We start from the raw sequence: 14,179 nt of genomic DNA, 5'->3' as shown, positions 1-14,179 counted from the left end.
ATCTGCTGTCAAATCCGCTACAAATTAAATATAATTGAAATTCAAAAAATCTATTTTAGCAGTCAACAAAATTTTGGACTTCCTTGACACAACCTCAACATTCATTTCCACTGTATAATTATTGTGAAGGCCTTATTTGCAAATATTTTTTTTGGCAATGAAAGTGTCAACAATGAATCTCAAGAACTTAAATATCTTTAAGTTATCAAAGTGCTTTAATTCGTTGTACAGTTGACAAGTTTTGTAGCCAGTTTCAGTTACATGCGCACAAGGCACACACCTGACAAATGATTTTCACTTTTATTCCATTACAATTCTTGTTTTACTTTATCCACAGCTAGAAAAGGTGAAAAGAAAACAATCAATTATATTCATGTCAATGAAAAGACCTCAGAGTGTTCAATTAGTATGATAACCCTACCTGACCATCTGACAGAATGGTATCATCAACTACCAATCAATTAGTCTCATTTGTCAATTAGCGATGATTGGAGCTTAATTCAATGTGTAGTTAAATCGAAAGTGCCATTGATTAAGAGTGGTGCTTGATAACTTTAGTAATCAGTTCTGTTCCATAATCAATCAAATCTATTGACTTGTGATCAACTTTATTCACTTCTCATTTAGGATGGCTTGATTTGGTTTTGAAGCTGATTGTTTTGTAACCATTACCCTGTTTTACTGGCGGCTCTGCAGGAGGTTCATATACAGGCTGTACGAAGGGTTTAGATTCTGGCTCTTCAGTCGAGCCGGTAGGTCTGTTAACCACGCTCTCCTCCTGAGAGCTGTGAGACGAGGTCGAGTGCCGTTTGGTAGGCGTTTTGCGTTTGACGCTGGCGGCTCGTAACTCTAGATAAGAATTAGGAGACGTTATAGCTTGTACGCATACTACAGACAGTGACTTACTGCTTCTAAACTAGATCTACCTTTATCGTGCTTTAGTCAAGCCTGCCGTAAGCGCGGCAAGAGTACTGGACAGTCGTCTCTAAACCATGTCTGCATTTTTTGGGTCCAATGTTGCACATTTTCCTGCTCCCTCATTGTCCCCTAACTATTGATAAATACATACAGTGTGTTTCTGGTAACAATTTAATACTGCTTTTGAAACAAATTGGTTTATTTCACAGTCAAAAAATTGGATTTTTTTCTCCAGTTGTCCAGCTCCGTCAGAATGATTTTGTTACAGTCTATATGGGTGGAATAAGATGAACAGTTACTACAAAATCTAACTAAGAAGGCTAGCAGTTTGGATACAGTGTTTTGGGTTGCTAAAGCACAAACATTTCACAGCCTGGCTAAACCATTTCAATCTTCCCTATGGTCTGCTCTAACTCCCATGCTGTTAGTACATGTAAACTTGTGACAACCATTGGATATACTGACATTCCCCAAAATGCTTCATCATGTCTTGTAACAATATCAAACAGTAACAGCAAGAGAAGCCAAGCAGTGTTGTCTGCCATGCTGACCTTCCATGAGTTTCTCATGTATCTCTGCGTCTTCCCCCTCTCCAGACTTGACCACGGTCAGGACGGTCTCCTTCTGTACCGTCTTCACCTGGCCATCGATCACCACAGTCTCCACGGTTGTCGTGGTGATCTCCTCCTCCCCCACACCTGCAGCAAACACGCAGCCGTGTCACATGCAACATCATGCAGAGGCAAACCACAGACTTGAGCAGGAAACAATCAACTCGTGGAGAAGGGCTTGGAATAGGACACTGATGTCTACCATTATGAAATGGTATGTTTTACATGTATGTTCGATGGTATCTTTCCGAAACTTTGAAGGAAACAACACTGGGTCACTTCCTGAACATATTAGGGCCTGATTTAGTCCAGCTTAAAAGTGAAAAAAAGGTGACACCTATCAATTCTTATAGGTACTGCATCTAAAGTAGTTTTGATTGTCTAAAGAGAATAACGTGGAATGTTTGGAGAGAACTAAATGTCATATTCCAAGCCCTAGATGTTATCATGGACGAAACATTCTGCACAGACAAGCATGAAGCCACACGAATACAGGAGACGGTGCATACCTCTTTGCTTCTTCTCCACTTCCTTGCGATACTCTTGCAGCTCCTTCTCTGTCATCTTCTCAAACGGATTTGGACTTTGTAGCATTGGGAACACAAATTCATCCTGGAACTCCTGCTGAATTATACCCTTTGACCCTGCATGAACGACGACTTGGTCGCCCTGTAAGAATTGCAACACAGTGAGCATGTTTGGGTGTTCCACAGTGTCTACTTTTATATCATTTGTGAAAAGTGTAAAGATACATGAAGATAAAGTTAGGCATCACTTACATTTGGAACAAACAAAGATAGCAGTAAAAAGTTGACTATCATAAGAAACAGAATAAGGAATGGACTTCAGGCCTGTTTTTCAATATTAGTCCATTCATGTGCATGATATGACCTCGTTGACAAGTCTCAAACAACAGGTAAAAGTCAATCCAAAATTAGCAAATGACGGATTCAGAGGCAAATTAAGTGAATATTCAATGAATTTCGCTTGAAACACATTGAAAAAAGTCAGGATATATCTGTGTGGTCAGTGCAGACACAAATACCTATACTTACAGAAGCAGTGGCTGCCCAGGGCATGCCGTGCAGAATATTCGACTGAGGGCCTGATGATAGTTTGTCTGCAACTCGCTTGTCCTTCAGCTGTAATACACAATAAATACAAACTTACATGTGAAAAAGGCTAACCAAGTGACAATAAGTGAAACATTCTTGTCATATTTCAACCATATTCCTGGTTCAACAAATAGCAGTATGAAAAATTTTGGAAAAAAAGCATTCCACTTACCACTTTGACCTTGTTGCGCACATCCTCTTCAGGTATCCCTGTGGGGATAAAGGCGTTGGGGTCCACCTTGATGATGGTACCTTTGCTGGGGGAGTCCTCCGACACCCACTGTCATAAAATTAAAGACAAACAATAATGACATGATTCAGACAGTTTGACTTTGCCTTCTTCAGCAAATGTAAGGTACATGTAAGTAGTCCCAACATGTTGATGCTTTACAGCTACAACAAAGAAAAAAAAACAGGCAGGCAAATACCTGATTATGGGTGGACTTGTGATACTTTCAGAGAATCATACAGGCACACTGTAGATAGTTCACAACATGCCTTTCATTCAGGAACATACCCTGGTCACTGTTTTTGGTTCCTCTCCATCTCCGTTCTGATCCACCTGCACCTGCACCTTGGTGTACACGTTTGGGGAGTGCAGCCACTTGGTCTTTTCGCCCTGTTTCCGGTCCATGGCTCGACGTGCCGGCGAGAGGAAGCCCAAGTCGTCGTCGTGCCCTGCTGTTTCCGTGAATCCCGAGGCCGACGGAGGAATGGCGACCTCATCATTGCTCTTGCCTGTCCCGGGCAGGTGGCGCACCACCGGCTGGTGGTAGATGTACCCAGTCTTGTAGCCCTGGAAACACCAGACAAGGACATTTGTAAGGCACTTCATCAACAAGGAGGATGTTTGGCTTGCTTGTAACTAATTGAGAGAGTTTATTTGCAAGTTTTTGGTCGAGAACTAATTTCAACATGAAACTACAAATGTATGTTTTGAAAAAGGTTACAGACAGAGCAAGTTAGCAGTGGAACAAGTGACTATTCTAAAAACTGCTATGTAATACAATCTAAACTTGAATTTTGACAGCACTCTTCCAAGACTTTTAAAAGGCTTTGACCTTTAGCTACCCATATGTACATTTGGAATATATCATGGGTAAAATTGCAGTGAGAAAACTATCTTATAGTTCCTTTCTTACTACGTGCCTTAACAACTTTTCAAGGTACAAGCAAAATATTGCTGATTGTTCAGCAACTTCCAGAGCAAAATATTGGCTGAATATGATATGTACAATCAAACCTGCACTGGTGACCAAGTGCCTATACTGATCACTATTGACAGATTTGATAATCCATTGTAAATGTCAAATGCATCACAAATCAGCTACTCTCTTGCTTCATATGTTGTGTTTTTGGTGCTTACCGAATTGTCCATCTGTCTCATTAGTGCCTCAAACTCTAGCTCTCCCTTTTTCCACTTGTAATGCTTCTCTTCAGTGGCCTTGTAGTGTGCCGTGTCTCCCCCGCCCTTCTGCTCCTCCTTGGACTCCTCCCGCAGTGCCGAACGGTCCAGAACAATCAGGTTATCCAGCCCCGCAGGCATCGCCTTCAACTACAGCAGCGGCAACAAAAACATGGTCGTAACTTAGGGAAATGCTATCAGTTTCAAAATTTAGGTTTCACCTGTGCACCTTTATGGCCTTTCTATTTGCAAGTGCACAGAAAATATCTGCCACAGGATAGAATATGTACAAAGGAGCTTCCCACACCATACGTACTTCAACACCTTCATTTCCAAAACAGATATTTCAAAAGGAAAAAGCAGCTAGTACATATCATTAATTAATTTATTATTTCAATCTTTAAACATCTGGGTGGCCCCTTCAGCCATAAGCTGATTTCCAAGGGGGCCCAGAGAAACATGAAATAAAACAAATGGGAAACACAGGAATATATATCATTACTACTTGTGTGTTGCATACTGAATTGCCATCCAAAAGCATGAGTGAAAGTAATGATAGTAGTCTTTTCTTCATACCTGTATCTCACAAGCCTTCACAGTGTTGTATGCAAGGTACCAGGCTTCCTCTATCGTCGCTGCACACACCAGTACTCCATGGTTTCTCAGTATCAGCACCTGTAATGCAACACACATTGTCATGTTACACACTGTAAGTGGAACATATTCACTGCACATGATGCCAACTACATAGATCATTTTCTTTACAAACGAGACACGTTATGAATGTAGTACAAACTGGCTAGTGTAATCATGCAAAATCGCAATTTGGCCCGTAAGCTATAACCTGGAATGGGTCTGCAATGACCATTACTCTTCTGGGCCGCTAAGTGGACATTCTGCCACTTTCATTTATTTTCTGGAGTAACGATTATCTAAATTACTGGTATGATGCCTACATGATGAATTTTTTAGGGCACGGGTCACACATATAACACAACTAAAGTACAAAACCAGATGAACCTTTCCTTGAAGAGGGAGTCCCATCTTACCTTGTTCTTTGGTCCCAGGCTCCTAGCGATGGTGTCTCTTTCATTCTGGTCGACTGGAACGCCACGGTAGTCGTAGTAGGAAACCTCTCCGATCAACAGGGCCTCGTGGGAGATCGGCATCAAGCCCTGCTTGGTGGCGGAAACCTGAAGGCAAGAAATACACACAAATAGCCTTTTACTTTTTGCCTTCTCCCTTTGCTTCGTCCCAGGGTCAAAGGTTGATGATGATGTTTCATGTTGATAATCAGTAATGGCAAGAGGAAAACTGACTTATCTTTCGGTACAGAAAAAAAGGATTACAAACAAAACAAAAAGGAAACTGAAAGAACTGGAGTTAACGGAAGTGTGTATAATGTGGAGACTGTAGATGCAGACTTACTGCAGACACGGCTTCGTTGTACAGGTGCAGGACACATCTGCAGTCAGGGCGGAACTGATGCACAGCGCTATGCAACATGAAGCCACCCTGGTTGATGCCAAAGGTAGTGATGCCAGGGTCAACGACCTGGCCCTGCATGTCCACCTTGACCAGAGAGGCGGCGGTCAGCTCATTGTACATCATCCCATAAGGGTTGATGAGGAAGTGTTCCTTCTCCTGGTTGATGCGAACCTGGGCAGGCACAGGGGAGGCACAAGCTAATGTCAGCGGTTTGGCATGTCTTCACTTTTTATGAAAATGGCATATACAAATGTAAATAATGTACATGTAGTATGAAAAGATCTCAGTGATGACATGTAAACATAGACAGGGACCATCTGAAGCTAGATAATGGAAGTAACACTAACAGGTAAATGATTTTTGCCAGTTTTCCTGACATGAAGGTGATCCTGTGTTAATGAAGATTACATATTGAACACCAAGCTACTTAATAGGTATTGCAATCCTTTGCAAGTTTGGGCCTTACTTAGTTAGGCAAAAGTTACATACATTTACCAGTTGAACAGCAGCATACCTATCAAGTCTGAATATATGCCTAACTGTTGTTAAATGTATTAGTGCCAGTCTAGACATGGTTTGAATGTCAGCCAAGAGATGTTACTCATGGGCAGGGAGTTGGAAATTCCTTATGACAAAGTCAGCCTTTAGGCACTCACAATTGCTGAGATCATTCTTCCAGATTGAAATATATAGTCCCTAAAGGGATGTTATATTAGTACATGTAATAAATCATGAAACCAGTGACTGCTAAGAGACCACAGTGTCCAGCAGGTCTACATGCCACAGTGGAATAGTTGCAAGGTGAAATCAGGCCTTCACCTTTGTACATTTCTGACTGGTGACCAATGTACCTAATCTATGGTGTACTTAGCGTTTTGCATATTTGTGTGACATTGTGATTTATGCCATGCATTAAGCACTGAGATTGATCAAACAGTGTTTTAACAGTGTCCTACATTTGGTTGGGCTGCCTTAAGTGCCTGCTTCTTTCACCTTCCCTTGGATATTTTCACAGCAAGGTATGCTAAAAGAAACCTGCAGACACCAAATTCTGCATAAGTCACTACTAGCTACAGCTTTTTTTTCAGAGGTATCAGTGTTCACCTTCATTACCAGTAGCCTTGAAAAAGGTTGACAAACCTATGTAAATTTGTCTACTTTCCCTGACATTCAGAGACAGTCAAGGGTTGTTAGGACAGTCAACACCTTTCCTCTAGGCTATCACTATAGTATCAGTAACGAGCGTCTCTGTCATGCTTATTTTCCTCCCCAATTGTATTTGTTTTCCACTCTGCTGCATGAGTTGAACCAAACCTGCCTGTAGGACAAACTCCAGATGGCATGATGGGAACTGAAGGAGGTCTCTACCTTGCCCAATTACACAGGAATTAGGTCAGGATAATAGAGGATCAAGACAACATGGCCCCAGGTAACACTGGATTAGATGCCAGATAATCTCCAGATCACTGTTTCTAGGTTTAAAATGAAGAAAAAGCAGACAGACTGACGACCCACTAAGATGCTTATTCACATGTACTTTACATGATCGCTGGAAAAATGTTCCAGAATTTAACAACTACAATAGCAGTTACAAATACCACCACTAGAAAATCAAATCTAAATCAATGACAAGTGTTGCTATGGTAACTTCATGTATATGCAAATTTCACTTCATCCTTATACGGAAGTGTAGTGGTGTATGGTACATGGATCAAAATGCTCCTTCCTAATCATCACTGTTTGCAAAATTTTTACATTTCTAGTACAAGAATCCACCTGTAACATTTCAACTAAAGGTACAAAAGCACACACTTCTCATGCATTGGATACTCCTTTCTACCATCTGTGGGACAGTTTTCAATCTGCAGCTGTGCCAATTAAAACATCCCACAGGTAAAGAGAAAGACCCCGAGCAAAAGTGCCTGATATTGCAGAGGCCACCCTTGGGAAATGGTAGAATTCCGAATTCCATCCTGGCTGTTAGCTGTGTAATGAAGTGTGTAATGAAAATTCTGACTTCTCATTTCCAGAGAGCACATCTTGTTCTGTTCAATACTTGAAGGCATCGGTCTCTGCTGAGAGGAAGGTATAGGGAGCACAGATACACCTTTCAAGCAAGAACAGACTTCACAGTTTATGGCCAGGCATGCCTTCCCTGCACAATGAATCTTACATACCAATATCACACATGCCTTTCTACATTTAAATATTGTTTGTCATATAGCCTTTTGACATTTTGCGTATCAACACCATTAAAACCTGTATATTTTCTTCAACTTAATTTATGGCTGCTCTGTGTTGAATGAATTATCAGAGCAAGGGAATGTTGGCTGTATAATCTTGTATGGCAACTAGCCAAGGACTCCAGGAACTATCAACACCACATCCTTTCTAGGGTTACAGGTAAATATGGAGGAGGATGTTTTGTTGTTGATTTATGGGTAGCTACTTTATTCCAGGGCTCCCACCATTTTTTAATTACATCCTGAATTGGTATGGGATGTGAAATGACTACATGATAGTTTGGAAACAAATGTTGCGCAATTCTTCTTTTTCAGGCTGACTATTTTGATACATCATGTGCAATAGATCATCTTCATCTGTGACAGTGTGAGGAAAAATCTTTTGAACAGCTGTACCTGGTAGCCTTTCCATGCTTAACAAGTTACAAGTTAGAGGTATCCATTTAGCCCTCAGTAAATGTTGATATATTTTGTTTAGAACACTAAGTAGAAAGTTCTAAAACCGAAGAAACAGGAATGACAACATGCTCTTACTGACACCATGCTTGATCTGCTCTAGTAGATGGACAGGGCATCACCCATGAAACAAGCAGAAGCATGTGTTTGGTAATCTCCCCTATCAAACATGTCAACACACCTTGCAGGAGGGAGGCTTACAGGAAATACAGTTTACTTACATGTTTTGAACCAAAACTGAGGATCAGGGTTGGGAGTAATGAGAGCCATGTGATGTTCACCACACCATGTGCCTGGCAGATATAAGGGCACCTGACATGTCAGGCTTGGCTGTCTTTGTGCTGGAGTGATTATCACCTCACTGAAACCACTCTTATCATATTGCCCACAGAAAATATTACCCAACAATCTGAACACCAGTATGTAAGTTTTTTCTTTTTCTTTTGCACAACTACAAGTTATCCTTGTCTTGTGTGATGATGGAATCAGTCTGGAGGTTACAGGTTAACATATTCTCACTACAGACCATGCTAACAATTGTGAGTTACATGATTTTCTGGTCCTTTGATAAGAATGCCCATTCCAGAGTAAATTGTACAAGAAGTAGATTATTTGGGTGCCTTCCAACAATCCACATGTGATTGAAAGTGCCATGACCATATGGCAACAACCTGTCTACAAATACAAACAGGGCTTAGAGGGGACTTGTAAATCAACAGACACAACTAGTCCCAATTAAGGTTGCCAGATACATATAATGGATGCACACTCATGCTAACAACAGGCAGGACTGCCTTTGGGCCAAAGAATGACTCAGATGAAGATGCTCAATTATTTTTGGTGGTTTGATGACAATCATGACATATTTTCTCATTTTGATACATGTTGATGATGTACCACTACAGCTTCTTTAATTGCAGCAAATCATCGCCTGGATGTAAACATGGTAGACCATCCTTGCCGATCGAAAGACAACAATTGGGTCTACTAGACAACTGAAGTCGTTTCTGTATACTTAAACATACACATCAGTATGACATCGACATGTTTACTGACAATAACCCCCTCACCGTGATGTGGTTGTATATGAGGTTGGTCCATCCATGCATGTCCACCAGCCGGTACAGGGAGGCCAGCTTGCATCGCAGGAGTTTCTCCCCCTTGCTGTAGCTCATGGCATCCACGCCACGCAGGTCGTTGATGGGGATTAGGATTCCTGTGGCTAAAGGGATTCAAGGTAAACTTGTTGGTTCTACTTGCAATAAAAGTACACTCATTTGTCATTACAGGTTTGTGAGCAGCGCAACTTTTGACAAACAGCCTTATGATTAACAAGGTCTCAACTAAGAAACACACAAGCAACTTTTACAGTTTTTTTCTTTTTTTAAATTCTCCCACACCATAAGGTGTATAGGGCGGTGCCCATCCCTGTTTCATAGCCCTGGGCCACACTGTGATACAGTTACTATGGATTTAATCACCATTTTAATTTCAAACAAAGGGCAGAATACAGAATGAACATTTTTGCTTCTTGTAAATTCGCTGTAAAGAGGTTACTGAGAAAACTACAAACATGAAACCACCGGGAACTTGAATGTATCTACAGTACATGTGAAGCCTTCGTACCTCTCATTCCCCCACCAGACAGTACAGAACCGGGCACCCTGGCCTGGGGGAGGATGAGCTCACTGATCTGCTGCAGGGCAATCAGGCTGGCCGGATGAGGGCCTGACTTGATCTGAGACTCAATTATTTCTTCCAGCTCCTCTCTGTTTTAATAAACATGATAATGATAACAATGAAATGAAATGAAGAGATTATGATAAAGAATCATTAGCACAAAACCTTGGCAGAAACTACATCTGATAAATACACAATCTATGTCAGTACGTTTCATCTTGGTTTTACATCAAGATCCAATGGCAAACATCCAATACTGACTAAGGAAATATAAATCAGGAAAAAAACACTTTCTTTATCATCTATATGCAAAGTTGTCAATTTGTCTTAGCGACTGAAGATCAGTATAATCCATCTCCTGTGTTACATGTAGAAATCAGTTGAAATTGCAAGTCTTTTTTCCATGCTACTTATAACTTTTTTCATTTAGTAACTTTTTTTATTTCATATGGCAAATACTGCAGCCAAGAGTGTAGCCAAGCTAACTCCAGAATTTGTAAAATCTAGAGGTGATGTTGTCATATACCAACCTAGCAACAAGTAGTAAATAATCCTTTTTGTCATATACTTTGTACAACACACCAATATTTTCTTTATCATTATTGACAACTGAATATGTTGTTCACTTAAATTTAAACATTCCACAGAAACAATGTTCCTGCCTCGGGACACATATGTTAATGGAAGAATGACTTAATAAGGGGGCTGGTATGCATGTACATGAACCCAAAACTTCTCTTGTGTCCTGCCTTTGACTCTTTGCCAATTTCTGCATTTATTACATTCAGAAGAACACCTGTATGCTTTTTGCACCCTACGCTTAAGTCTACAGGCAAGCCATGCTGCACTCCAATGTTTGGCGAGGGTGGGAGTATGTTTGCTAAGAAAAGGTCATACAGACCCCTTGGATTGAGACAAATGCTGTGAACAACGCTTCATAGTTCTTTATAAAAATAATGCAACAAAGTTCAGGTGTATCATTTGCCAAGTCCACCAGAATCTATCATAACAGACTATACTGCAAGAAAAACATGTAAGACAGAGGATACATCACAAAACTGTGACATACATGAGGGTTGAACTCATAGGCTTACTAGCATGACTATACATTTACATTTCATTTCACCAACATAAACGAAAAAGTCATCTATGGAATGTAAATAGGTATAAATCTAAGGACAGGTGTACTTTAACATGGTGTTCATTTGCAACCAACAGACAACCCCGAATGAAAAGAAGCATGTCGCCTTTTCTTTCTCATGTTTGACAGAAGATATTTACTTTCTGCAGAAAGTTTGCAGACACATCAAACTTGTCAACACCAATTCAGGAATACAAAGGATGTATCAACAAGGAATACATTACCCTGTCCTTACACATGGCAAAGTTCACTAACAACCTGTCCGTTGGTTGCAGACATTTTAGGAAGTTTCAGCCACCACTAAATGCAGGAGTTTTGTATATGTGTGTCCCTGTTAAGGTCATCAGTTTTTTTTCTGATGAGTGATGACTATTCTCTTTTACAAAGTATCTCATGATCAATTCTATCAGTATGTACAAAATTGTCTAAATGAATCAATTATTTTATTTCTACTTACAAAATCGCAGACCTACTTTGAATGACTAAGAACTTGGAATTTCAGCTGTACTAAAAATGTATGTTTGAAACTAGACTGGCCGTCATTTGCTTTAAGAGCAAATTCAGGATGTTTCGCCCATACTCCTCATGCAAGAAGTGGGCTGTCCCAAAATAACTCCTGGGCAAATCCAAGTTTCTGCATAATTTATGCAAATGAGGTCCTCATGAGCATAAGTTATGTCCAGGTGCTTTCACCTTTCCTACATGTACCTACATGTACAAGATGACATCCACAGCTTTTACAGTAAGGGGAATACAACATCATGCATAAATTATGCAAGTGAGGTCCCCATTAGCATATGTCATGGCCAGGCGTGTGCACCTTTCCTAAAGCTACCTACATCTCAAATATGACATCTGCAGCTTGTATGGTAAGGGAAATACAAGTTTCAGCATAAATTATGCAAGTGAGGTCCTCATTAGCATTAATTATCGTTCGCCCAGCTTCACCTATCCCTTACTAATAAGAATCATTGAGACACAAGAAACACACAACACACTGTTCTTTGTGGCAGAAATATGGGGGCAAGGCACAAGGTCTTCAATGCTACCAATTTCCATCTCTCTGGTCTGCTTATCTTGTGAAATGGGGGGCTTTGTGCTGACTCCTTGCACAAATCTCGCCCCACACTCATCACACTCCAGACCAATCCAAACTTTCCATATATACTCTGACCTAACCTCCTCTTAGGTCCTCAAAACTCAGGTAACCGCCCATCGCACAGGGTCTATGGTTACCAGTCCCAGAATCTTCACTCCGCGGGCGTCAATCTTAGCGTACTAAGAAAGTGCCATGGGAAGCCCCTTCTAAATCAAGAGGACATCCCGGTATTAGGTATGCGGCCCCTATCCTGGGACTCTTCTGTGAAGCACTCTCGCTTTCTCACAGGCAACTGGAGCTCTCTGCCTCCAACATCTTGGGGCACCCCAGCATCTCTTGGAGCACTCTGTCTCCCTTTTTACTTCCAACTCAAGGAAAGGTTCCTTTCATCATAACACCTGGTAGCATTGAGTGACCATTGTACCCATTCCCAGTTTATTAATAATTCTCAAACACTTTCTTTTTGGGGACCTTGCTTGTACTTTCAAAATACAGACCTTAACTGTAAAATACATGTAGTCCACTCGCAGTGACAAACGTTGCCAAATGTGCCGAATTCCATTACATAAATAACATGTCGAAATCTCTGTTCGTGTTACAAAGATACATTGAATTGTTCTCGTATCTTATACAATCTTATACATCAGTCTAAAACAAGGTCCCTCCTCTCTAATAAGCAAGTCATGCTGCGAGCTGGCGACCTGTTTTACCCTGGTTTGCCAATTGTTTTAGCCAATGTCGGGCTGGTCGGTTAAACCAAGGCTCTGTCCAGCAGATGTTTAACTCATCCTGACTTGTAACTGACCTAAATCATCATTGTCCAGTCTCCAATTCCTTAACGTGTTCAATGTCAAATACTACATACATATACATCAAAAGCCTTCCTTTCTGAGGGTGGGTGGGACTGGGGAATTTGCTAAACCCTGCAGCATAGGAGACTTTCTCTGAACTCTCTACCCTACTGCTGCCTTGGTCTGACTGGAGTGGTGCAGCTACACTCTGCTTCTCCAGCTAAAAACTCCTCCCCTCATCAGGGGGCGTCCCCTGAGATGACCATTCTCTGAGTCACATCCTGACCCTTCTTTTCTCAACTATCCTCGGAGTTACTTGGAAGGCACCTCCTGGTACATGACTCACAACAGGCCATCCTTATTTGCTGGGACTCAGATCATTAACGTCGCTTAGCAACCGTACCAGTCACTAAGCTGTCATTAATTATCGTTCGCCCAGCTTCACCTATCCCTTACTAATAAGAATCATTGAGACACAAGAAACACACAACACACTGTTCTTTGTGGCAGAAATATGGGGGCAAGGCACAAGGTCTTCAATGCTACCAATTTCCATCTCTCTGGTCTGCTTATCTTGTGAAATGGGGGGCTTTGTGCTGACTCCTTGCACAAATCTCGCCCACAAGGTATCAAGGCACTTGATACCTTCCCCCCAAACACAAGATCCTTGTCCTTGCCCCATGTACTTGCCACGCCCTTATATACCTAGTCCCCTTGGATAGATTCTTGAGACCAAGTACCACTCCAACCTACAAATTGACACACTTTCTTACTCTTAGCCACTCCCCAGTTCTTTTTCGCTATTACTCACTGGGAACCTATCATAATAGCTCTAGCTGTACCTGCTCCCAAAAATTCCTGCAGATATTTTAAATCCTCCCCGCTTGTAACTTATATCCGTCTTGCGTTGCGTTTCAGGCAAAGCTTCTAATGGCCTTAAACCTTTCTTAGTGTGTGAAAGTCTCCTGCAGGCACCAAGTTTTGACCCTTTACCATAACTGTCTAAAGTTACCTTGTCTGTCCTTCACTGGATTCAAAGATCTGACTGTCATTTACTGAATCCGTCTCTGAGGTCCCTTGATGCTGTCCCCTATCTAGTGCAAGTCTTCATACTTGATGCACCTAATGCATGCATGATATGGTTCTCCCTCTTGTAATGCTTAATACTGATAGCCCAAACCTTTCTTCTAGGAAATTCAATGTTGTAATATGACCCCCTTATGCCATCAGTA

General features: G+C 41.2%; 1 protein-coding gene across 8 annotated transcripts in view; it reads right to left on the bottom strand.

Annotated features, from left to right (window-relative positions):
- LOC136430861 (alpha-adducin-like) overlaps positions 1-14,179 on the bottom strand; it is a 47,128-nt gene that overhangs the window by 5,049 nt on the left and 27,900 nt on the right. For 6 of the 8 annotated variants that reach the window (XM_066421909.1, XM_066421907.1, XM_066421911.1 and 3 more), the window contains exons 3-14: positions 9,863-10,005; positions 9,307-9,458; positions 5,478-5,708; positions 5,099-5,242; positions 4,626-4,724; positions 4,011-4,199; positions 3,162-3,440; positions 2,817-2,924; positions 2,585-2,671; positions 2,039-2,198; positions 1,470-1,616; positions 673-849 (exon numbers count right to left, since the gene is read on the bottom strand). In XM_066421909.1, the coding sequence (XP_066278006.1) occupies positions 673-849; positions 1,470-1,616; positions 2,039-2,198; positions 2,585-2,671; positions 2,817-2,924; positions 3,162-3,440; positions 4,011-4,199; positions 4,626-4,724; positions 5,099-5,242; positions 5,478-5,708; positions 9,307-9,458; positions 9,863-10,005 (1,916 nt within the window). The remainder of the gene's footprint in view (positions 1-672; positions 850-1,469; positions 1,617-2,038; positions 2,199-2,584; positions 2,672-2,816; positions 2,925-3,161; positions 3,441-4,010; positions 4,200-4,625; positions 4,725-5,098; positions 5,243-5,477; positions 5,709-9,306; positions 9,459-9,862; positions 10,006-14,179) is intronic. The other 2 variants (XM_066421912.1, XM_066421914.1) reach the window with 2 other exon arrangements.

The sequence above is a fragment of the Branchiostoma lanceolatum genome, chromosome 3 (assembly GCF_035083965.1).
Source record: "Branchiostoma lanceolatum isolate klBraLanc5 chromosome 3, klBraLanc5.hap2, whole genome shotgun sequence".
In the NCBI taxonomy this organism is placed as follows: Eukaryota; Metazoa; Chordata; class Leptocardii; order Amphioxiformes; family Branchiostomatidae; genus Branchiostoma; species Branchiostoma lanceolatum.
Note: the sequence above shows the minus strand (reverse complement) of the source record. Positions and strands in the feature narration are given on the sequence as shown.